This window comes from Anoplopoma fimbria, chromosome 24 (genome assembly GCF_027596085.1).
Source record: "Anoplopoma fimbria isolate UVic2021 breed Golden Eagle Sablefish chromosome 24, Afim_UVic_2022, whole genome shotgun sequence".
NCBI classification, from domain to species: domain Eukaryota; kingdom Metazoa; phylum Chordata; class Actinopteri; order Perciformes; family Anoplopomatidae; genus Anoplopoma; species Anoplopoma fimbria.
This window is the reverse complement of record NC_072472.1, coordinates 24,516,161-24,539,199: the sequence shown is the minus strand read 5'-3', so window position 1 is coordinate 24,539,199 and position 23,039 is coordinate 24,516,161. Positions and strand designations below refer to the sequence as shown.

Below are 23,039 nucleotides of genomic sequence, written 5' to 3'. Positions count from 1 at the left end.
GATGGTAGCCTGTCATCAGTGTGTGAATGGGTGAATGATATGTAACATACTACTGACTGTAAGTCGCTCTGGAGAAAAGCGTCTGCTACATGACTATAATGTAATGTAATGTAATATCCCCAAACCGGCTTCTTTCTCGGAAGACGTTTCGACATGTTGCACAGGTGTACACAATAGTAATCAAGCTAATGATGGCTGGATTCCATTTACATTACAGTCATGTAGCAGACGCTTTTATCCAAAGCGACTTACAGGAAGTGTGTTCAACATAGGTATTCAAGAGAACTACTAGTCACCAGAAGTCATCAGTGCATCTCCTTTCTTAAACAAGCATCTTAAAGCATAAACCAGAGCAAAAGTACAGTGCAGAGGCAGATTACTACGAAAACAATAATTGCAACAGACTAATCCGAATATAGTAAGTGCTACAGTGGTTCACTTACTATATTATCATTTGGAAGGCATATCCCCAAACCGGCTTCTTTCTCGGAAGACGTTTCTAACGTTTATAATCAGATTTGTTAGTAGGATCGACAAAAAACTGAATAAGTCAATTTTAATTGTTGAATAGCACTGTCTATGGAAAGGCAAGAAAATAAGTAGTCAAATATTCAGTAAATGCATCTATCTTGACTCTGCGTAAAGAGAAAAGATCCTCTTGCAGAACTTTATGTTTTGAACGCATTATATCAGCAGTTAGATAAATGCACATCTCACAGGTGTACACAATAGTAATCAAGCTAATGATGGCTGGATTCCATTTAGCTGCAGTTCCAGGCTCCTAGTTTTGTGAATGCTTGTTCACAGTAGCCCAATCCCAATGTCCCCCATAAGGTCTCAAACCCTGAACCTTCAGGGTTTGACTGACGTCACATGGTTAAATGGTTGAGTGTGAGAGACTGTGGGCTTGAAATGCTGTAAATACTAATTGGACAGCACTTTGGTGCAACATATCGTTATGTGCAATTGTTGATATTTCTTTTAACTTTTTACTCCCTGTTTTGAACGTCTTCCAGGCTCTTTCCTCACAAGATGGGAGGTCATTTCAAATATTCTATTTTTCTCTTTTTGTCAGAACAGCTTCAATGACAAAATGAAATGTTTGATGAATAAATCTGTGTCATATAATCTCTGCTTCCATTTCTCCAATTCCATGTGTTTTTATGTTCTATCTTTAATCCTAACGTTTCTGAGTAAATGTTATTTACCAGGCTGATCACCTATTTGCAGTCCTCTTTGTTACCTTTCTTTACATCTCTATGCTTCCAGTGGTAATCCTGCGTTTAACGTCACATGAATTTTGAGTAATTCCCTTTGGCAAAGTCTGAAGAAATGCAGATTTATGGAAAGGGTTCATAAAGGGCTCCAAATATCTGGGAGAGCCCTCAAACACTTGATGATTTGACAGTGGGACAGCCCTAAACCCCCACGGCCTCAAAGTCTGTGAGTCAGTACGTGTAGAGATCGGGATTGGGCCTGTCACTGTTCAATGGGCAAGTTGAATAGAACAGAACCATCTGTTATAAGTAACAGATGTAGCCCTACAATGAAAAGTCAAAACTCAAACTCCATTTCTTTGTGAACCACTTAACTTAATATTCTGAAATAACCCCTGCCTACTAAAGCTACTTATTTTCTCTTACTTTATACTAGCACTGGTGTGTGATACCCAATACAGCGTGAGATAAGTATGAGATGCAGTAAAACATATTGTACCGAGAAAATGTCAGTAATCAGAGACAATATATTTTACACAAAAAAGACAACCTGGGATGTTAAAGGAATTGAGAATAAATGCAGTCAGCTCATGTTACCAAAGTATTTAAACAGAAATTTAAGCTTTTCACAGTGACTGAACATCATCTGAACTTTTGCTTTAACAAAGAAACATTTTGAGGCTGAAAAATAATGTGTAGTGTATAATACAAGTATGTTATGCTTTTACGAGAATTTAAGCATAAATCAGATGTGGTTTTTTTTAATGGGTGTACTGGAGTACATTGTTATTGCAGCCGTGAGTTTTATTTGGAATGTGGCTATACATTATTAAAAGTCTGGGAGATGAGCATCAAGTCTTTTTAAACCATCCCACAGGCTCTCCTCTGACTTGTGGTGGATTCCAGTTGAGGCCATCGTCTCGGTCACATGCGGTGTATATTGTCCCGAGTGGCGGGCTGTAAGGAGTGGTCCAGGGCAGCAGCGGGGTTGCCCTGGGTAACGGCGAGGGTGGCCTGCTCCGGCAATACACTGGGGTCTGTTAGGATGGCCGTGGTGGTACTCAGGATACGGAGTGAACTGAGAACCACTGAGGGGGACACGCAGGGAGACGACAAACACAGATTATAGCCAGTGTGAAGGTACTTTGACGATCATACGGAGTAAGATAATGGGTTTAGATCTATGTTGAGATTACAAGTTTTACTTCACTCACTGGGTCTTAGGGCAGGCAGGGAACAGTGCTGGTCCAGCCAGGACAGAGTGGATCGACACAAGTCCTCCACGCTGGCAGTGGACACCATTCCATTATAGGACTCGAACAGCGGCTCGATGATTATACTGAACTGACGCTGGGTTGAGGAAAGATGTCATTTAAATGTGACATACTAAAGTTCTTGTTGTCCTAACGTTACTTATTTGATATTAAAGGAACAGCTCGCCCAAAATAAAAAGTTCATTGTTTCGCCCCCCAGAAAATACATTTAAAACAGAAGCTGTATTTTTATTTCAGCAAATGTCACTAGTAGATAGGGTATCTTTTGGGGGACTATTTTCAACTTTTTTTAATAGAAGATTTTGCATGCTAAAATCAAAGATTTTACTGTTTTGCGTGCAAAACAGTAAAATTATAAAGTATTTTCTATTCTATGCTTTTCTATAGTTTTAACCTATAAAGCTCTGTGGCACAGAGATAATCAGATTTGTTAGTAGGATCGACAAAAAACTGAATAAGTCAATTTTAATTGTTGAATAGCACTGTCTATGGAAAGGCAAGAAAATAAGTAGTCAAATATTCAGTAAATGCATCTATCTTGACTCTGCGTAAAGAGAAAAGATCCTCTTGCAGAACTTTATGTTTTGAACGCATTATATCAGCAGTTAGATAAATGCACATCTCTTTAGGGACCATAGAAAATACTTCTATATTAATGCTGAGGAAACACCCTGAAGGTGCATTTGTGCAACAAACAAAGATGATAAAATGGTAATCTAACCCTTTTATCTTGCCTCCAAGATAAGGGCAGCAGATTGGGTGATCAATGATGAAAGAGTTATGGGTTTATATTACTTTTTTTATGCAACTATCATTTGCAACACGCATGCATTTATTTTATATGCCTGATTACACTGAGATACCCCAGATGAAGAATGTGCTTTGTATGAATTAAAACTACATAAGCATACTTACATCTGTACAAAGTCCAGGTTTTGGTTTCTTACCATTTGTTTATTAACTAAAGTTAAATCTCTATTTCCCTGATTTACTTTAAAAACAGACATCCTTCTCTGTTTCCTTCCAGACTGGCATAATTCTCTGTGTAATTAGTTCATTCGAATTCAAAGAAAAGGTTTAGGGAACAAAACAAAACTGTCTTCTTCGGTCTGAAGAGGCTGGTTGATGCTGCAGCCAAACTACTGAAAAGTACTGACACATAAGAACCCCACACAAGAATAGATGATTACATTCAGTATCAAACACCTGATTATATTTTAGTCACATTCCTTTTTTTGTTGTGCAGAGTAAGAAAATTCCTTTTTTTTGTGTGTTTGTGGCAGCGAGATGTTTTTAGTTAACCTCTGGTCAGAGTTACATTCACAAAAGATACGATCCAAAACTTCCAGTCTTGCAGCGTCTGTGCCTGGACGTACTCTTTGAACTTCTGCCTCATGTGGTCAAAGCGCTGCCGTGTGATGGGCACACCGGTGGCCGGCAGCTGCTGCTGGCACGCGCTGCGTTAAGAGAAATCGCAGAGTCAACAAAGCAGTGCAGTGCATATTTGTATTAGGAGGGAAATACCAACATGTGATAGTAAAGAACAGGTTTAAAGTCTGTCTTAAATCAATAGTCAGGTACCAAAATGTACACGGAAACAGTTGTTACTTGCTGTGATCATTCCTACTTTTCATACTGACCCTAAAGAAGTCACTTCCAAATGTGCTTCCAGTGGAAGTGGTGGAGGGACAAAATCCACAGTTCAAAATAAGTCCTTTAAATTCAATTCTAATGTCACCCTGATATAATATAAAAAAATATATATCCACCCAGCCCTAATAGATGTGAATACATCCCCATGCCTGCACACATTCACACACACACACACACACACACACACACACACACACACACACACACACACACACACACACACACACACACACACACACACACACACACACACACACACACACACACACACACACTGGGGAAGTCAAGCATGGCTAAAACTCTCACTTGACGGCAGAGTTCAGGAGCTGGATCTCCTCTCTGAGTCTCTGAGCCTCCTCGTGCAGCTGAGCTCTCTCCTGCTGCATCTTGCTGATGTACTCGGCAGTCTTCTGCAGTGTGGTGGCTTTGCTGATCTGTGTCAGCAGAAAAAGAGGGATCACGGCATGTCACTGCCACAACTATGCACAAATATTCAATATTTTTTGCTGTATTTACAAATAGTTTTCCAGATAAACTTTTGTGATGCTCCCTCCTCTCATCAGATCTATCTCTAATGCAGCTGCACGTCTGTTCACAGTACCTTTATGCTTGGCTGAGAGCTGAGTGTTGTCACCAGGTTATGTAACGTGTCAAAACCCAGTTTGATGTTGAAGCGCCTCTTCTGCTCAGCCGAGATGTGAGTTATCCTCCTGGTCTCTGTTTGCTGCAGATAACGTATGCAATGTAGAAATATGCACATCACATTTCACACAACGATTGACGTGCTGGGTTTTTTTTTATTTATACTTTACTATAAAATCATAGATATAAAAATGAAATGAAAGTGGGTCCCCAGTCCTACCTTACTTGATTCTATCTTTCCGTGTCCTGAGAAGCATGAGTGTGGAGACTCGGGGTTGGAGGTTTTATCCAAAGGGTTTGGCGGTGACGTTTGGCCTGTATGTCCTGGAAAATGAACTAAAAGAAAGACAGAACATAATATCTAATCATTATATTCATGGGAAAATTATGTGAGCTCTACTATTGAGGAAGACAGCTGCTAAAAATAAATAAATTACTTGATAAATTAATTAATATGCCATTAAATATACTAGGCTAATATAAAAAATAAATGTAGACACTAATTCACTGATAAAATTTGGCAGATATTTACCTTTGTATTATTTACTTTTTTATTTAATTAATTTATGTTTTATTTTCCCTCTGCATACCTGTTAGGCTGCTCCTGTCGGCGCCGTAGAGCTGGACAGGAGACAGTTTCTCGGTCTTGGGAATGAGGAGGGTGGAGCCGGTGTGTGTGTTGGAGCTGTGGGTAAGCAGGGCAGACACAGCCAACCCTCTGGAGGTGCTGGCGTGGGGTGCGCTGTGACCCAGGGGGGCACTCTGGCTGTGCAGAGGCGTCAACACTGCCGGCCAACCGGCTCCGTGCTGCAACTGGGATAAAGCTCCTCCCACATGCGTGCTGCTGCTGCTTGACTGCAAAATAACACAATGAGTTAACCATATATAATACAAAACCATTTTACTAAAGCATATTATAGATCCTTGTTATACCTCTTATGAACAAAATGTTCCAAAACTCAGACCAGAAATTCAAACTTATTTGTCATTTGTGAAAAATGTACTGCTGCTCTTGTGATACTAAAGGACAGGCTCACCGAGGAGCTGGGCGATGATGACCTCTGACCTTTGGCCGTCACTAGAGAAGTATCAAATCCTAGCGGTGGCTTCCCTGAAAGCACACAAAAAAAACAAGAGTTTGTATATTTTCTCACTCTTTTTTTCAGATAAATAACTGTTGTTAAAGATAGAACCACAGACAGAATAGACTCACGTTCACGGGCGCTGGAGGAGAGCAGCTTAGCCAGGCAGCTAGTGTGTGTAGGAGCAGTGGACGGGGGGTTAGCTGGCGCCGCAGAGGGACCGACCGTTTTCACTCCTCCTGTCTTTTGCTTGTGCTTCCCTCTGACCCCCGTGACGGCCAGCTGCTCCGGGACAGAGAAGCAGTGGGCCGCGGTGCCGGAGGGCAGCGCTGCGTGGACCGGGTCGGACACGGCCTCCTGGTAACTGAGCGAGTGGCAGGGGGTCTGGGAGTATGTGTCCCCTGTGTGAGGGTAACCAGGAGCCTGGTGCATGGGGCCCTGGGCCCCCATGGTGGAGGCGGTGTGAGTGATGACTGTGGGGGTCATGCTGGTGGTTGTGTAGTAACCAAACTTGTGGCATGGCAGCGGGTACAGAAAGGGGATACTTGAAGAGACTGGCTGCTCGATGCTGGTGGTGAATGCTATAGAAACAGCAGGATCGGAGTATGATTGATGTCCGTAGGGCATGTCGCCCGATATGATGCTAGATGTGTGGTATTCACTGCAATCCTGGCCCGGACTGGTCTGGTCTGGCCGGGTATTGGATGAGGAGGGCTGAGGCAAACTGTCAGACGACAGGTTGGGCTAGAGGATAAGGACATAATCAACTTTACTGATTAAACAATAGCACCATCAGTTGCTAATGAAGTAATTCTGCAGCAATACATGTCGAAAGAAGGAGCAGTCGTTTACACCAGCAGTACCTGAGACAGCTGGGTGTCGACCAGTAGCTGAGGACTCGTCGCCACAGAGGAGGGAAGCGGAGCGAACGCTATGCTGGGCGAACTCTCGAAATAGCCACAGTCAGCAAAAGCAGTCTGCTCGGTGGGCTGGCCCCGGAAGTTCATAAAGATATCTGAGAAAAACACACATACAGACTGCCAATATGAAGGAACGATCCCAAAGCATCAAATGTAATAGTACGGTTAAATTAACTGCAAAATCAAGCTTTGACGGCGCAACACATGCACAAGTTATGGCATTAAATACAAAGCTATGGCATTTTATACAATACAGACATGTAAATAGTTCAAGAAACATTTTTATTTAACTAAACTCCATAAAAGATCAGGAGAAAATTTTGTCTTTTAATGGAAATCTAATAATAATAATAATAATAATCACATTTTATTATAAGTATTGTTGTTTTTGTTATTATAATTTTATTATAGTGTCATAATTATATAATTTATTTATTTGTATGTAACCTTATATATAAAAATTCAGCAATTGTTGTGATTCTTGTTATTATCATTATAGTGTCATTATTATTAGAATGCACCAATTATGTATTTGTATGGCATTATGCAATAAGGGGAAATAGACACAGACTGATAAAAGATAGGGATATAATGTCATAATTTATGAAAAATAAACCCCATTTGATACCATTATATAAAAACAAAAATAGAAAGAAAAAGAATATTTGTATGGCATATATAAAAAAAATGCAGCAAAAAGTTATTTGCAATAAGGGGAAATAGACACAGACTGATAAAAGATATAGGGATATAATGTCATAATTTATGAAAAATAAACCCCATTTGATACCATTATATAAAAACAAAAATAGAAAGAAAAAGAATACATAGAATGCATAACATAAGGTGGAAAATAAATTCCACTATTTAATAATAATCAATTATAATCATAATGATAATTATATGTCAGTACCTATATTTGCATGCACATATACTATAAACACTGCAGCAGCGCCAGAAGGTCTCCCCTCTCTTCTTCTCATTCTTTTCTACATCAGTGGTGGAGATCTGTATTTTTAAGCCTTGAGTGCACTCTCTACCAATCTAGACAAAAGGATCCGCTTATGAAGCACTCTGATGAAAAAATGAAAAGATAATCTGGTATGTTATCTTTTGCCATCACAATTTACACGACACCGCATGCACACAATGCTTTTCTTCTTTAACAGATGTGGCTGGAAGAAGCCTGGAATTATAACTGTCAGTCTGCAGTTTGATATCACATTTCAGGAACAAAACAGAAAATAAAAACACAGAGCCAAACATCACAGAGCGAGTCACCATCGAGTGTGGTTGGTCATTCCAGGTATTTGCGGCGTATCTGCCAGATCACATATTTTGGAGTCGTGCTGGCAACTGAATGTGCCAAGCTGCCACCTGTGATTAAAACTGTTTCTTCACATCTCACGGCACCAATTTCAAACCAGCTTTTAGACTAGTCGAGGAGACAAATATAAACTCACTTGCTTCAGTCAAAATAACTTTGTTTTCCGCTTACTGGAGCTATTGTGAACACATCCGGTATTAGGAATAAAGCATTACACAAGATCTGTAGGCACAAGGCAAATCTGGAAATACATACCAGTCTGTCTGTTTTCACCTCAGTGAAGAGAAACCAATGGCATGCCTAAGAAAAATCCTCCGTATTTCCATTTCAGAGAAGCCCTCTACATAGATTGAACCGTGTCGCTCTGACTGACACTCACCAGCTCCCTGGATCTTGTGACCAGCAGAGAGGCGGACAGCTGATCCCTCAAGATCCCCGCCAACGCTGTTAGGACAAACAGCTACACATACGTGTTCCAGCAGTAGCACTGGTTGTCTGTGGGTTACAAAGGCTGACTTGTAGCCACAGGGCCACCGCTGGATTGCTTCACCGAAAAGCATCACAAAGGCCGAAACAACCGCAGACACTGTGCCCCGCAGTGAGGAGCTAAACTGCGACCTGCTCATCAGCTCTCTGTGTCTCCCTGCGGGGCTAGCTGTTTGCAGAGTTGCCCTGGGCGTAAAACTTTCCCTGCCTCTCACACTTCTGAGGGAAGATTCATTGTCAAGTATTCATTTAGAAAAAAGGACTCAGGAGTCAGCAGTTAGAGAATGAATTATGTCAAAACAAAACAGATTTAGTCACATTTTCTTTAAACCTACAATTTAATTAAACTGTTTCCGCAACATTTGGTCCTGGGTTTATATAGAAGTATACTTGGTCAAGCCATACACCCCCGCCCGACCACTTCGCTCTGCTGCCTCGGAGCGATTGGTTACCCTGTCACTCAGAGGTCCCTGCCCCACAGTGGTGGAATGAACTCCCCACTGACGTCAGGACAGCAGAGTCGCTGCCCATCTTTCGGCACAGGCTGAAAACTCACCTCTTCAAGAAATACTACCCTGAGCCCTCTGCTTAGCACTTATTGCATTCGTATTAGTTTGTTTCTGCACTGTACTTTTGCTCTGGTTTATGCTTTTAGATGCTTGTTTAAGAAAGGAGATGCACTGATGACTTCTGGTGACTAGTAGTTCTCTTGAATACCTATGTTGAATGCACTTATTGTAAGTCGCTTGGGATAAAAGCGTCTGCTAAATGACTGTAATGTAATGTAATGTATACTTACTATACTTTTTACTATACTAGACCTTTTAAAGGATCCACCTAAAGTGTTTGACCTCTGGTGGTGCTAGCTGTTTTTCTATAAGCAGGTCACGGTGAGCAACAAACTGGTTTGTGGACTACAGTTTTGAAGCCCTGAGTTTGGCATTTTGGCCGTTACCATCTTTTTTTTTTTGGACCAGATGTGATACAAGAGGGTGGAGTTAAGCTCAACCGAAATTAATTTAAAACACACTGTGAAAGGGTTAAAGTTCTAAGACAAAAACATGGACAACTCCCAGACTAACAAGGTAGCAAGGGACACAAGGTCGCCCAGCCCGAAAGCGTAGCCTTCTGTATTTATTATTTTACTCGAAATGGAACCATAATTTACTAAGTGAACATCATGCTGTATTGAAGAACCATAAAAAAAAATCAAGTGAGAAGTAGGGTCACTTTCTCATAGACTTCTATACATCATGCTTCTTTCTGCAACACAGGAGGAGTCGCCCCCTGATGGCCATTAGGTTTAAGGCACTTATGCATCGGCTTCATTTTTCAATTTCCGCCTGGTGTCTCCCCGTTTTGTTTGTGTCGTACATGAGGACATGTCAAACCAATGGTGTCAAACTATTACACTGACCTACAGGTGGCGGAAACACGCCAAGATATGCAGCAATAAATATCTGGCTCTTCAGCCGGTAAATGCTCCACTATCATCATCAGCTGTTCCCCAACAGTGTCTGTCTACTGTTTGGTGCTGAGATTCTAGTGTACAATGTGTTTATCAGAGCTTGTTGGCTGAAAACAGCTGCCTGCTATTGATCGTTATTATGAAAATATTGATCATAGACGCTTTAGTTAATAATCGTAAATTCTCGCACACCATCTCCCAGTCCATCCCTTTATTCCCTGGCCAACAGCCAGAGCCAAGGGTTGAGGTTAAATACATCCTCTTCCACTTCCCCATTCTCCTCGCTCAACCCTGCCTTTGACCCTCCTCTAACCTCTGAGGAACAATACTGCAGACACAGCATATAAACAAAGGAGTGTCCCTTAAGAACTTTTTCTTTTTTGACGAATCAACAACACATCCTAAATGTCATTTCTCAATTAAATGTTAAATTCAGCTTTAAAGACTTTTCTACTAGAATACTTCTATTTTGCATTGTGTCTGAGTGGGCGAAATTTGAATCAGGATGAGTGCTGCATATTGTAGTTTGTCAGAAATGTAGACACTGAACTTTCATTAAAGTTAATGTTTAATGACAATAAAAACACTATGACAACATGTTAAGATCCAACGGACAGACAGACAGACAGACAGACAGACAGACAGACAGACAGACAGACAGACAGACAGACAGACAGACAGACAGACAGACAGTAGTAGAGAGTACCTGGTATATCCATGAAATCATCCAGGTTGGGCTGCAGCGGAGTCAGGCCTGGCTGGATTATATCAGCATTGCTGGTGTACACTGAGGACCAAGAGAACATCATATCAGACATGAGAGAGAGAGAGAAATGTGAGTGAATGCATCTGTTAGTGTGTCTGCCTTGTTGTGTGTGCTTTCTTTCTTTCATCATAGGGCATTTCCTTATTCGCAGGGTGGGTTCCTTTGGTGGACCCATGTGACCCATCAGCTGCGCCAAATGACAACACTGAGGCAAAATATTAAAGCCCCGAGAGTATGAAGAAAGTAGAAAGTATGTCACATTTCCATGTCCATGTCAAACCAGTGAGAAGACAGAAACAATTGTACAAAAATTCAACAATTCAAACTGTCAGAAAGTTGAATACCTCTCACTATATAACATGACATATCATACATACATACATACTACATAGTTGATCTAACCTTAAGTCTGTCCTCTAGGTTCCTGTTCGTGGTGGAGATGACATAAAGCTACTAGATTTCATGAGTTATTTGATTAAAAACATTTTAAATAAAGTAGACCATGGAATCTATTTTTCAGCCAAACAATGCCTCCAAATGATAAATGCCTAGTGAAAATGAAGACATGTTTTGATGTCATCATGCAGCTCAAATGCCACTAGTTGTCCACAGTCATTTTAGTCATGGCTGCCAGTCACTCTGAAAATGTGATGACTACTCACTATCGTGACGGTCGCCGGCCCAGGGACACGGTTTCTGTGTCATGGTGAACAGGGTGTCGGAGATGTCGGACAGGAGGCAGTCCAGGTCGAACATGTGGACCTCCACCGGCGCGGCCTCGGGCTCCTGGTACATCTGATTGGACCACTTCTCCAGCTTGGCCTGGCAGATCTGACCCTGGAGCACAACAGCAAGAGATCCAAACAGGATCAACTTCTAGTGACAATTCAATCACTGAACTATCCATCAGAGGGCTCCCTACAAATAGGACTGAAAAGGCAAAGTGATGCATTGATGGAATTTGGTCATGGCACCCATCTGTACATGTGCAGCATTTGGTGTGTGTAAAAGTGTGAAAAGGAAATTTTACACCAGCTAAAGCTAAAGTTTTTTAATTGTGCAAAATTAGTAGCCCTTAAAAATATGACAATACCAACTCGCTTAAATATAATTTACATCCACTTACACAAAATAAAACATATACAGCAGTTATATGTCCTCCACTATCACATCTAATTTCTAGACATGCAACATATAATGCCCATTGTCTTCCCAGTAAAACACTCACAGAAGATGAAGCTGCAGACCGGTCCTTGTCCCCTCTGTTTGAGCTGCTTTGCTTCTCCCTTGTCTTGTCTTTACCCTCCACTTCTAACTCTGACGCCACATTTATAGGGAAGCCCAGATTGAGCCGGAAACTGTTTTGATTACGTCTACACGACATCCCTACTTATAATTTATTCATTTACCCCTCGATTTGTTTATTTTGAGCCAGAGTACATGTGTGTGCAGGTAGAAAGAAGTAAGATTGTCGTGTACGTGTGTGTGTGAGTAGTGCATGATGAAAAAGCACTTTTGACATATTGTTCAAAAACACTAGCCTCTAAGAGGTTGTCATTATGTCGGCTTTGTTCATTTCGTTATTTTCACGTCTCACCATTTCAATAAGAGCGGCAGCCTTTTGTCCCCCGACCTAATTCTGGCGGCCACACTCACGTGCGAGCAGACAGCAAGGCCCGAGGCCCCCAACCAAGACTAACGGCTGCTGCCTCAGCCTCGGCAAAAGAAGAAACTATACGTTCATATTTCCGTCACTTCCGATGGGCATTATTTACTTTTTCTTTTTATAGGTGTCTCCAGCAACAAATGGAAAATAAATAAAATGTGCAGAAATAATATAATAAATAATGAGATGAAATTAAAATGACATACGCAGGGACCAAATTTTGTCTTGAGTGAACCTATTTCTTCTCACATATAGAGCGTAAGATAAGATAAGGGCCCCCACACATAAAGACTGGTGTCGACGATACATTATTGACTCTACAAGACTGTTCTTTAGCACAGAGGTGCTTTGAGCTAAATGCAAACATCAGCATGCTAATATGCTCACAGCAAAAAGTTTAGCATGTAATATTTACAATCACCGTTACAATCGTTCACCATCTTCGCATAAAAGCCTGATCATTTTTGCTAATTCAAACTAATCACATTTACAGAAGAGTTTAAAGGCAATGTCATAATTTGCCTAATTGAAATTAGAGAAACTAGAGGAAAAGCTGTGGATCATCAACGTCACTAGAATTGATCATCTATAGGGACTAGGGCGATCCATCCAATATAGTTGTTGAGATATTTCAGTCTGAGGTGGACTTTTGTACCTAAAAAACTATGGTAATATTATATCTAAATCAAAGAACAGACTTCTCATAGGTTGTACCAGGGGTCAATGTTTTGGGGTCCAGGGACCCCTTACAGGGAAGAAATCCTTCAAAGGACCCCCAAATAATCATAACACCGACGAAGCTCAGTACTATTTGTACTCTTTAAAGCCACTGGAATTATTTGTTTTCAAAACCTTTTCAACCTAAATACTTACATTTGGATTCAACTTGACAGCATCTATATTTTTCAGGTAATTGTTTTTAAAAGCTTTCAGAAAAAAGTAGCAAGACATAGTCCTAAAATGTAAAATGAATAGTCTAAAGCTGACTTTAGGTGAGTGCTTCAACTTTAAAGTAATGAACTTATTGGTCCTTATCCAAATCATTGGCCAGCTTCCCTGTCTTTATTTATGAATTGATTTGGTAACTTGGCAGGACTTAGTTTCTCTCTGATTGACTTAGTTTTAATACGAGGAATGACAGTATAGTATGTAATCATTTTAAGGTTTACAAAAACAAACCCTGGGTTTTATTGTGGTGTTTTTCCTAGTCTCTGGATGTAATCTGTTAGGAGAAAGGAGAGATAACGCTTTGGGAACACAGAGCATAAAAAAACCTGGTTAAGTGATCTTTGACCTGTCAACCGGGTATTGATATGTGCCTTTTGAAGTGCCACACATCACGTCAACAGTTTGGGCTCCAGAGAGACAGACAGACAGACAGAAGGACAGACAAATATTATCTTTGACCTGAGTTAATACCTTGGCTTCCAATGACACAGTAAATCTAAGGACGATGAAGTCTAAGGTGAAAGAGGCAGTAGTGGGATGAGACAGCGAGGGCAAGTCACATGTCACAAATTCTCATGTGAATACTATCATGAATGAGGTGCTTCCCCCAGGCTCCCTCCCTCTGCTGCCGTCCTCCTGATCTTTTGTTTGTTTGAGTCGCAGTGACGTCGCCGTCACACTCGCTGCTGCTCAGCCCGCTCACCATTTACAAAGCGCTGCTGGAAGTAGGTCAGATTTGATTAAGTGACATTAAGTTCGGCAGCTATTTCACTTGAATAAAGATGAAGCCGGAGGGGCGTCTCTGCTTGCAATCAATACATGTCCATTTGCTACATATGCCGGGGCCATGACGCACGTTTCTGTTTCTATTTTTTTTTCTTCTTTTATTTAATTTCCTTTTTGCCTCTCCAATCAATTGAGGGAGGCTAGATCCACGTCCTAAAAATAGCCGCACGGAGGACTTTCGCCAACTCACACATGTGGAAGCCTGGGACAGACAGCCAAATTCAGGTTTTTAGGGGTCAAAATCGATATTAGCCTGGTGTTGGTCCAAAGCGTACAGAAAGTTACCGAATAATATTTAAACAGGGTTCTGTCAAACCTCTTGTAGCATTGATAGAATATCATCCTTCTTTTTCTGAAGCTGCAAAAGAAAAGAAAAGAAACATCGTGAAGTTTGACTTGATAACAAGATTAAGAGTCTACAGATTGCTGACATACTATTTACCATGTTCCCCATTTGCTATTTAGCACTGAACATAAAGTGCAGCTGAGGCTGATGGGAATGTCACTAGACAGTATTGGACAGATTATATTTTTGACCTGAAGTCATTACAATCCATCATGAGGGGAACGTGAATCAATGTCTGTCCCAAGGGTCATGGAAATCTACCCAGTACCTGTTGAGACATTTCACTCAAAACCACAAATGTGTAACTCATGGTGGCTCGAGAGAAAAAGTCATGGGACCACCAAAGTTATTAGGATATATCATGCGGGAACCCTGAAAATGTATTCAAAGCCTTGTTGTTATCCATCTAGTTATTGGTTTAAAGATGTTTTGTTAGGATAAGTATGACCTGCTAGTGACACTAATAGAAATGTCATGGGATCTCCTGCATCTCCTTAAGTCATCAGAATATATCCTCTTGAGACCTTGAATATATGTAGGAATTTTTGTGGCTATCCATCCAATAAGGCCAAGATATGACACTGAACTACAAACGTCATCCAGCACATGGCTCTAGCGGGAAAGTAAGGAAGTCGCTAAGGACATTAGGGTTTGTCCTCTGGGGACCATGAATGTCTCAACAAAATGTATCATCAGTCTAACCAAAAATCAGCTACACCAGAAGGATTAAAACGCTACTGAATAAAAGTATTTGTTGAGCTTTGACTAGAAAGAGTCAATGGAGGGGCAGATCTGATAGGGAGGGGAACTGCACAACAGTCTACTGGCTGCAGCAGCAAAGGCTCGGTGACCCCTGAACTTAAAGGGAGACCTCAACCCAAAATCAGAAATACAGAAGGGTCATGATTTCTCAAAATGTATCTTTTGGCAATTTTAGCATCACAAACCGAGTTACATCTAGTCCCATTATACTGGAGAGAAGGCAGACATCTTTACAGCCGATATCTCCAGAACTAGGCAACTCGCGCAAAAACAATCTAGATTGATAAATAGTGTGCTACAGGTAAAAGGAAAAATATGTATTTTTGATTTTGGGGTGAACAGTGCCTCTAAGTTTAAATATTTACAGCTAAAAATATACAACAGATAAAATATGTGTTCTATAAAAAACAAGTGCTCACCCTCTTCTTATAGTAAATCCTCCACTTGTGATACTCCTTGATCACCACCTCAATCCTTCGCTTCCAGTAGCTGCCCTCTAACACAATTGCCTGTTGACATAATGCAGAAATACCAAGCATAAGACTAAAAATGCCAAACTCATCAGAGTATAAATACAAATGTTTTATTAACTGAATTTGGAATAATGTGCAGTTGAAAAAAGAAGATCGGTTTGTGCTTGAACAGGCCGATACAATTAAAAATACATTCCCCTGTGACACAAATCACTCACCTCAGGTTTCCGATGTGAATCGGCCTCCGAGCCCTCCAGCGGTGTGACGAACCCACACACCGAGCTCTTCCGCTTCTCCACATCTAAACAAAGCACACACAGAGCAACAACTTCAACACGTTTCTAGCTGTTTGAACAGGAAGAAAAATAAATGTATTTACTACGGTGTCTTCATGTTTCAACTCCTCATTTATGTCTCATCATTAATTTGTTCTTAGCTTTTGACTTCTTGTCAAGTGACTTCTGTTGCGTTTGACAGCGATGCCCTTGTTCATTAGCAGTGGAGAGGAGGTGAAGAGTGGTGGACTCACACTGAATGAACCAGGCTCTCCAGATGGCATTGTTCAGACGAATCTTATCCCTCCACAGCAACCGCAGACCCTTAAAAGACTTCCACTTAGGGGAGACTATCTTACCGCTACAAAACAAAACACACAATCAATCTGAAAATATGCAATTCATTAAAATGAGAAATGGGCAAAATTCAATGCACAGCTTTAAAAAATACTGAGAAAGGGACAGAACCTCTTAAAATAAAGTGGAAAATAATCAGTAACTTCACCACCTTGCCCCTGTTAGAAACCTGTCCAGGTTTTGACTAATAGTGCTTAATCAGCTTAATCAGCTTATTCAGCGGAACACTGTCAGCCTGTTTGCACTTTTGTTTTAACTTTGCTCAGCCTGCTGAGTGCTGAGAAGAGGCCTCCTGATGTGAGGTGCTCTGGGAGTTGCTAGGAAGCATGGGGAATAATTTTCAACATGCTTTTAATGGAGCGACAGGTCACACACTCCGAACCCCCAGAGACAGCATTATCACTGGCGACGACAAAGGACCAATTAACACCAGTCTGGTAAATGAAAAATACTGTGCAGCACAGCAAATCTACTTGACACATCTACTTCTCACACATATATATATATATATATATATATATATATATATATATATATATATATATATATATAGTACATATATTCTATGTACTTAACATATAACACTCAATAAGAATAAATAAAATTTAAGAAACAGCGTGCAGAGTTTATATTTTTTAAGTTCTTTGTGTCCTTAATGTGCAAAGCCTTTCATAAAAATGTAAGTATTGTGGTCTGTTGTACTGGTTATGACCCCTGGCTCTGGTTTTATTGAGCAACTTTCATCAAACTATAAAAAAAACTGGCAAAAAAATGTCTTCTTTAGGCCAAAGGTTGATGGCAACTCTTTTGAAGTTGGAATAAGTTGTCAACAAAAAGGACTGAAGTCTCTCAAGCACACTTCTTTCAAATCAAAAAACAAAAAAAAGCAGGTTTAAGTAACGAATGCACATTTGGGTGTTTACGTGTCTGTTTTACATGTTATTATAACAATAAACACATATTCTAAGCATGGTTTCAGGGTCGTATCTCCTTTCCCTCAGTTACACTGTAATCTTTTCCAGAGCTGCCAACTAGAATCAAAGTCCAGCTTTCAGTGTCAGTGAAGATTTCCCGGTCTGTTGCACAAGAGACAGTGAAATCCCTCCTCCAACACATCTGCAGGTTAACTATCAGTTTTTAAAAAGTTGTTGAAACACAGATATTTGAAGGTTGTGTTTTTAGTGGTCACAGTGGGCAGTTTGTATTATAAACCAAATGTAAATGAAGAACTACAGAGGGAGATAACTGCAGGGCCGAGGACATAACTCCTATTTAAAGTGAATTAACTTATTTAATACTTGAATACAATATGAAAATGCTTTCTAAGATCTCACTTTCTACACATAATGTATGATGTCTGACATAAAGGGGTTCTAGACTTCTTATGAGAGCAGCTAAAGGGAGGAAGGGACGCACCTGTAGGCCAGGGACATGCAGTCGAACAGGCGGGTCAGCGTGGGGTCGATGCTCAGGCTCCCGGAGCTCAGAGGGCCGTACCGGTACGTCTGGCACCAGGTCCTGTTCACCGTGTCGAAGTCGTACCTCACGGAACCGCCGCTCTTCCTCCCCCGGGGCCCGGAGTCTCTGTGCGGGGACGACACCATGAAGTGTCCGCTGTGGATCACCTGGCTGCCCGGGAAGGAGCCCACGGCCGGCCCGGTTCCGAGCACCACCCGGACGGGTCCGCTCTCCGGGTCCGAGTCAGAGTCCGAGGAGTTGTGGAGCCGCTGGCCCCGACCGGCCGGACACGCTCTCCCTCTGCCCAACATGGTGTCGACTGACTGTTGAACCCTCCCCTCAGCTGACTCCTCCGTCTGCTCCGTCTGCTACACACTCAGCCGGCTCCTGGAGAAGCAGCACCGAGGCCCCTCATCTGTCCTCCACACAGCCGGGACAGTGTGTGCACCTCTGGGTCAGAGAGGAGAACTGTGTGTGTCAACCTCCTCTAGAGGTAAAGTCCTCCTCACCACCAATCACTGAAGACGGGTATTATTAATGGACCAATAGCATTATTATTATGTTCTGAAATATTTTGATCTTATTATTACTGTGTTGTATTTCAGGTTGGCCTGTTTGAATGAAATAGGCCAAAATAAATTCAAACAGTAACTTATTTTATTATAATCTTATAATAAAGCAGTTATTTTTACTGTATCTATAATATCATTACATTTCAAATATGTAATAAGTAACTTGGCATATTCATCAAGTACTTGAAGGATAGGCTGACAAATGTAAGTCCATCCTAAACAACAGTCAGGTGCCCATAAGTACTAATAGGGATTGCTTGAGGTGAATATTTCTCTGTTCATACTGGCCATTAGACATCCGTTACAAATGTGTTTCCAATGTAAGTGATGGGGGACAAAATCCACAGTCCTCGCTCTGTTTAAAAGCATATTCCTAACTTTATCTAACCTTAATATGAGACTTGACTTATTTCAAATCAAGTGAAAATCTTCCAGTCTATTACAAAATGTCTTTAATGTGTAAACGTGGATGCCTTAGACACATCTCCAACCCGGCAGCACAAACGTTCGATATAATTACCACTGTTCAAAGGGGACAACCAAGACCAGGACCTCCAATTTAGTATCCAACCAAATGTGATTTATTTTTTTAACCTTTGGATATAAAATGTCATAATTTTATCACATTAGACATTTGTGTCAAATGTTGTCACAATTTGCATGTGAATTTTTGAGTAAAACCAAAAAATGTGTTTTGTGAGGACACAGTGACCTTGACCTTTGACCTCCAGAATCTACTCAGAGAGGACGTTAGAGTCAAATTTGAAGAAATTCCACCTATATTATACAGAGAGGTTGCACTCAGTAGAATAGGACAGATGGACAACCTGAAAACATAATGACTTCAGGACACGGCTGTCTCCAGCGCAGAAGCATGACATCTTAACATGAAAAGTCTATATTATATTTGTGTGGGGTGCTACTTATTCTTTCCCGTTTACTCTTAGCCAGGATTAAAAAATAAATATTACAAATTGAACATTCAGAGAACATACTGGCCTGTCTTCAGTGTTTTAACATCTGCAGATATTCATCTTTTACTTTAGCTTAGACTTAGTTTAATGCTGGCCTGAATACCAGAGGATAAAACTGTTAATTATGCGAGCGTAAATATGTTTTAGCACTTTGATTTGTAATAATAAATGTAGTTTGGCCACTACGGCATTTAAAATGTCTGATTGATTGAACAAAATCATCCATTATTATCAAACTTTTATTGGACACTGTTCTTACATACTCGGAAGACATACTTTCATGCCATTCATATTTAGACTTCACATTTTACAGTCTGACAGAGTCAAATCAACATTAGTCAACATGAACTTCCTTACAAAGCCAGCTAAAGGCAGACTGAAGGTGTAAAACCAGATGTTGTCACACACGTTTAAGTGATGATTGATTCTGTAAACCTTTTCATTTTATGGAGTTTTGTTGAGTTTACACCTTGACCAAAAAGTCCCTTTATTGGCTCTAGGATATTCAAAAGTACTGACTGGAGCATATCGAACTGCTCCAGTTAAGACGGGAACAAGGATGGACAGTCATGACCTGCATAATTTACGAACTTTGTATATTTAATTTAAACTCATTTAACTTACAGAATATAAAGTAACATTTTAATACAGAGAACACATTTGTAGCCAAATGTGACAACTGCTGGCAACATGTCACATACAATAAAGCAAGTGATCATCAGTCTCTCGCAACATCACTGGATTAGCACACCTCCAACTTTGCCGGGATGTGCATTGAAGAAAAGTTAGTTTTAGCTTCTATTTAACATTAGTTACATTTGACAAAGCCTTGGAGGTCTTCCAGGAACTTGATGTACTCTTGGTGCTCGGCGGCGGTGCTCAGCTCCATCAGCTCGTCGGCAAAGGTGTTGTCGACCCCTCGGTCAGCCAGGAAGTCCATCAGGTGGTCGTACAGGGCCTGAAAAACAACAGCGATGAAGTTATTACTAATAAAAAGGACTCCTGTTAAATGCAGCCATCATCAGCTTCATTAACTGTTATGTGTATTATATTTTGTTGTTTAAGGCCTCAAATCTCACCCAGTCCAGAGAGTCTGTGTTGAGCGTGTAGCTGGTCTCCTTCCAGTCTGTGTCTCCCTCCGGCTGGAAGCTGACCTCGCGGATGGCAAAGATGTCGCTCTCCTCCTCTCCTTCACCGTGACTCATCTGTAAAAATGCATATCCAGTTTTTTCTATTCAACTCAAACTGTCAGACTGAAAGGTTAGAGACATGCTGCTGCTGTCAAATATTATACGTCGTGACACGGTGACGTCTGTGTCAACGAATGCAGTCTGCATGCTTACCTCGTCTTCGGGGAAATGGCAGTCAAACACAAGGGAATGTTTTGAAGCCTGTTTTGTTACTTCAACAACAAAGTTGGGTGTTGACACAATATCTGCCTGTGAAGACATTATAATAGTCATATTTTAATGCCAACAGACTTCCATCATTTTGTGTTTTAAACACTATTATCCAGTCGTGACTGCTTACATTTCAGATACATTTTAAACCAACAGGGTTGTTATAACTCACCTCTTCATCTGCTGATTTCTGCTGTCCTTGCTCTGCCTCTTCCTCAAAGTTAGGAGGAATGCTGTTGTTGACATTGAATGTGACAGTGATTCTGTAAAAAAAAAAAAAAAAAAGAAAACAGATCAACATCTTAATATCGTGCCCACGTGTCAACAAGGATTGGATCATCACGGATGCAACAAGCCTCACTTTTCTCCAGCAACATTCCTCGTGAGTTTGGCCTCCGTGCCGTTCATCTCCAGCTCCCATCCTCCAGACATCTTAGGGAGGTTTTTAGTTTTCTGGATTTTCATCTCTTCTTTGATTTCATCGGACAGGAAAGAGCCAAATGCTTTGTCGCCTGTTTTAAAAAAGGTATAACAGGTTGTATAATTATGGGGGAAAAAAAATTGTAGAGGAATGCAGAAAGCTTGCAAGGTAACCTTCCCGTCAATCTACAAACAATCTACCCATGTTTCTATGAGGTTCTCTTGATCTAGAGAGCACTTATCCCCCTCTGAAAACTTTAATGCACTGCTTTTCCTCCTGATATTATCTTATGCATTGCAAGTCTTTCATAATGAGTCGCTATCACACAGTAAAAACAATGCTACTATGCTTCAGTATATATATATATTTTTTTTATTTTATTTAATACTAATTTATCAAATTTGACTGTGTCAATGCAAATGCTTATATCAATGAGTACTTCTAAAAGATGCATTTAAACTTCAACCTGGATACTCACCAGGCTTTTTCACGTGTCAACGCATACTACAATCAGATATGACTTCTTTGTGCCTAACTTACTCTTTTTTTATCTAGTTATAACGTTATCTGTTTACTTATTCTGGTGAGAATAGCTGTACAATGTTTCAAGGTGAATGCTAACGTAACTGTCACAGTGAGGGGTTTCATTGTAGGTCGTAGATGAGACTGCTGACTTCATCTCGGACAGGCTAGTGTTGTGTTTAAGTGTCTTTAGAAATTAGAAAATTCATGAATTCAGGTTTTCTCTAGACAGCTCTATAACGTGTTTCTCTCTCACCATAGAGGTTAATATTTAATAACTACTACATCAAATGTTACCTTCTGTGTGCAGTCCTCCACATCCACAAGACACCGAGGGATTCAACACCTTTGAGCTGAACAGTTTGGGCCTGTACCCCGACGAGGCTCCTTTGCTATTCAGCATCCAGAGAGACCGGGTGAAGGGCCGAGTTGTTGCCGAGCTTGGGGTGCACAGAGTCGGGCAGCTGAGCGGCAGAGCTCGGCCTGTGGACGTGGAGGCTGAAGAGACGCGGACAGCGGCTCCCACCGCTCGGACTAAGGACTTTAACATGACTGTAAATACGAATAAACACGTCCTGACAGCACACACCGGCCGGCTAGCTCCCCGTCACTGCCTGTGGAAGCTCACAGAACACACGTGTGGAAGGACGCATTGACCTTTCTTAACTATGACCTCTGAACCGGAAGTGATACTTAGAAAGCAAAATAAATAGATTATATGATTTCCTGTGATTAAAGAAAATCTCAAATACGACCACAGTTATATATATGAATAAGTGGTCTTAATTTATTCAATAAATAATAATAATAATAAAAAAATTTTTTAAAGGCAAAGGTATTTCACAAACTGCCTACAGCGCCCCCTGTGGCCACATGTGATATGTCCCCCTATGATATGGGTACATCACACATTTCTCTGCAGGTGTCCACCAGAGTTGACAGAACAGATAAATATTATTGTTTTTTAAATGGGTGTCGTTGCTATAGTGGACATGACATCCTGGAGGAAGGGATTGCATCATTCTAAGTAAAGTTATTTGTCAGGGTAATGCGGTGCATCAGTTGCATCATTTAGACATGACGCACTGCTGCCAGAAGATGGTGCTGTTTACCCAACAACTAACCCATGACAGCAAAACATGAACAAAAAGGTTGTCCAAATAAAACTAATCAGTAAAACGCTCCCTTTGATATTAGATCATAGTAACAATTAGTATTGAGTAAAGTATAACTTCATAACATTT

At 40.7% G+C, this 23,039-nt stretch overlaps 2 protein-coding genes across 4 annotated transcripts; both read right to left on the bottom strand.

Moving 5' to 3' along the window:
* Positions 1 to 1,711: 1,711 nt before the first annotated feature.
* On the bottom strand, positions 1,712 to 19,595 carry LOC129113056 (carbohydrate-responsive element-binding protein). Of its 3 annotated transcripts, XM_054625175.1 has the most exons (17): positions 17,865 to 19,595; positions 16,346 to 16,452; positions 16,035 to 16,117; positions 15,763 to 15,852; positions 14,552 to 14,593; positions 11,498 to 11,672; positions 10,776 to 10,856; positions 6,732 to 6,883; positions 6,000 to 6,612; positions 5,824 to 5,897; positions 5,377 to 5,641; positions 5,007 to 5,122; positions 4,746 to 4,868; positions 4,451 to 4,578; positions 3,825 to 3,948; positions 2,432 to 2,561; positions 1,712 to 2,305 (listed from the first exon to the last, which is right to left on the bottom strand). In XM_054625175.1, the coding sequence occupies exons 1-17, from the start codon at positions 18,215 to 18,217 to the stop codon at positions 2,142 to 2,144; spliced, it is 2,820 nt and encodes a 939-aa protein (XP_054481150.1). In that variant the 5' UTR covers positions 18,218 to 19,595; the 3' UTR covers positions 1,712 to 2,141. The 3 variants fall into 3 exon arrangements, with proteins under 3 accessions (XP_054481150.1, XP_054481151.1, XP_054481152.1); XM_054625176.1 differs by lacking the exon at positions 14,552 to 14,593; XM_054625177.1 differs by lacking the exons at positions 14,552 to 14,593; positions 15,763 to 15,852; positions 16,035 to 16,117; positions 16,346 to 16,452; positions 17,865 to 19,595 and adding an exon at positions 12,064 to 14,522.
* Positions 19,596 to 19,677: 82 nt separating this feature from the next.
* Positions 19,678 to 22,461, bottom strand: c1qbp (complement component 1, q subcomponent binding protein). The gene is made up of 6 exons (XM_054625179.1): positions 22,093 to 22,461; positions 21,214 to 21,364; positions 21,025 to 21,115; positions 20,796 to 20,891; positions 20,532 to 20,657; positions 19,678 to 20,410 (listed from the first exon to the last, which is right to left on the bottom strand). Exons 1-6 carry the CDS (start codon positions 22,343 to 22,345, stop codon positions 20,261 to 20,263), a joined length of 867 nt encoding a protein of 288 aa, XP_054481154.1. The 5' UTR covers positions 22,346 to 22,461; the 3' UTR covers positions 19,678 to 20,260.
* Positions 22,462 to 23,039: the final 578 nt, after the last annotated feature.

What these genes read in the sequence shown, in the direction of transcription:
- LOC129113056 (XM_054625175.1), bottom strand. Translation starts at nt 18,217, where the DNA reads ATGTTGGGCAGAGGGAGAGCGTGTCCGGCCGGTCGGGGCCAGCGGCTC. An exon ending in GAGAGCCTGGTTCATTCAGT is followed by an intron (nt 16,118 to 16,345) that starts GTGAGTCCACCA and finishes TGCTTTGTTTAG; the next exon opens with ATGTGGAGAAGCGGAAGAGC. An exon ending in CTCCTGAACTCTGCCGTCAA is followed by an intron (nt 3,949 to 4,450) that starts GTGAGAGTTTTA and finishes CTCTTAACGCAG; the next exon opens with CGCGTGCCAGCAGCAGCTGC.
- c1qbp (XM_054625179.1), bottom strand. Translation starts at nt 22,345, where the DNA reads ATGTTAAAGTCCTTAGTCCGAGCGGTGGGAGCCGCTGTCCGCGTCTCT. An exon ending in TGGAGGACTGCACACAGAAG is followed by an intron (nt 21,365 to 22,092) that starts GTAACATTTGAT and finishes TTTTTAAAACAG; the next exon opens with GCGACAAAGCATTTGGCTCT. An exon ending in AGAAATCAGCAGATGAAGAG is followed by an intron (nt 20,892 to 21,024) that starts GTGAGTTATAAC and finishes ATGTCTTCACAG; the next exon opens with GCAGATATTGTGTCAACACC.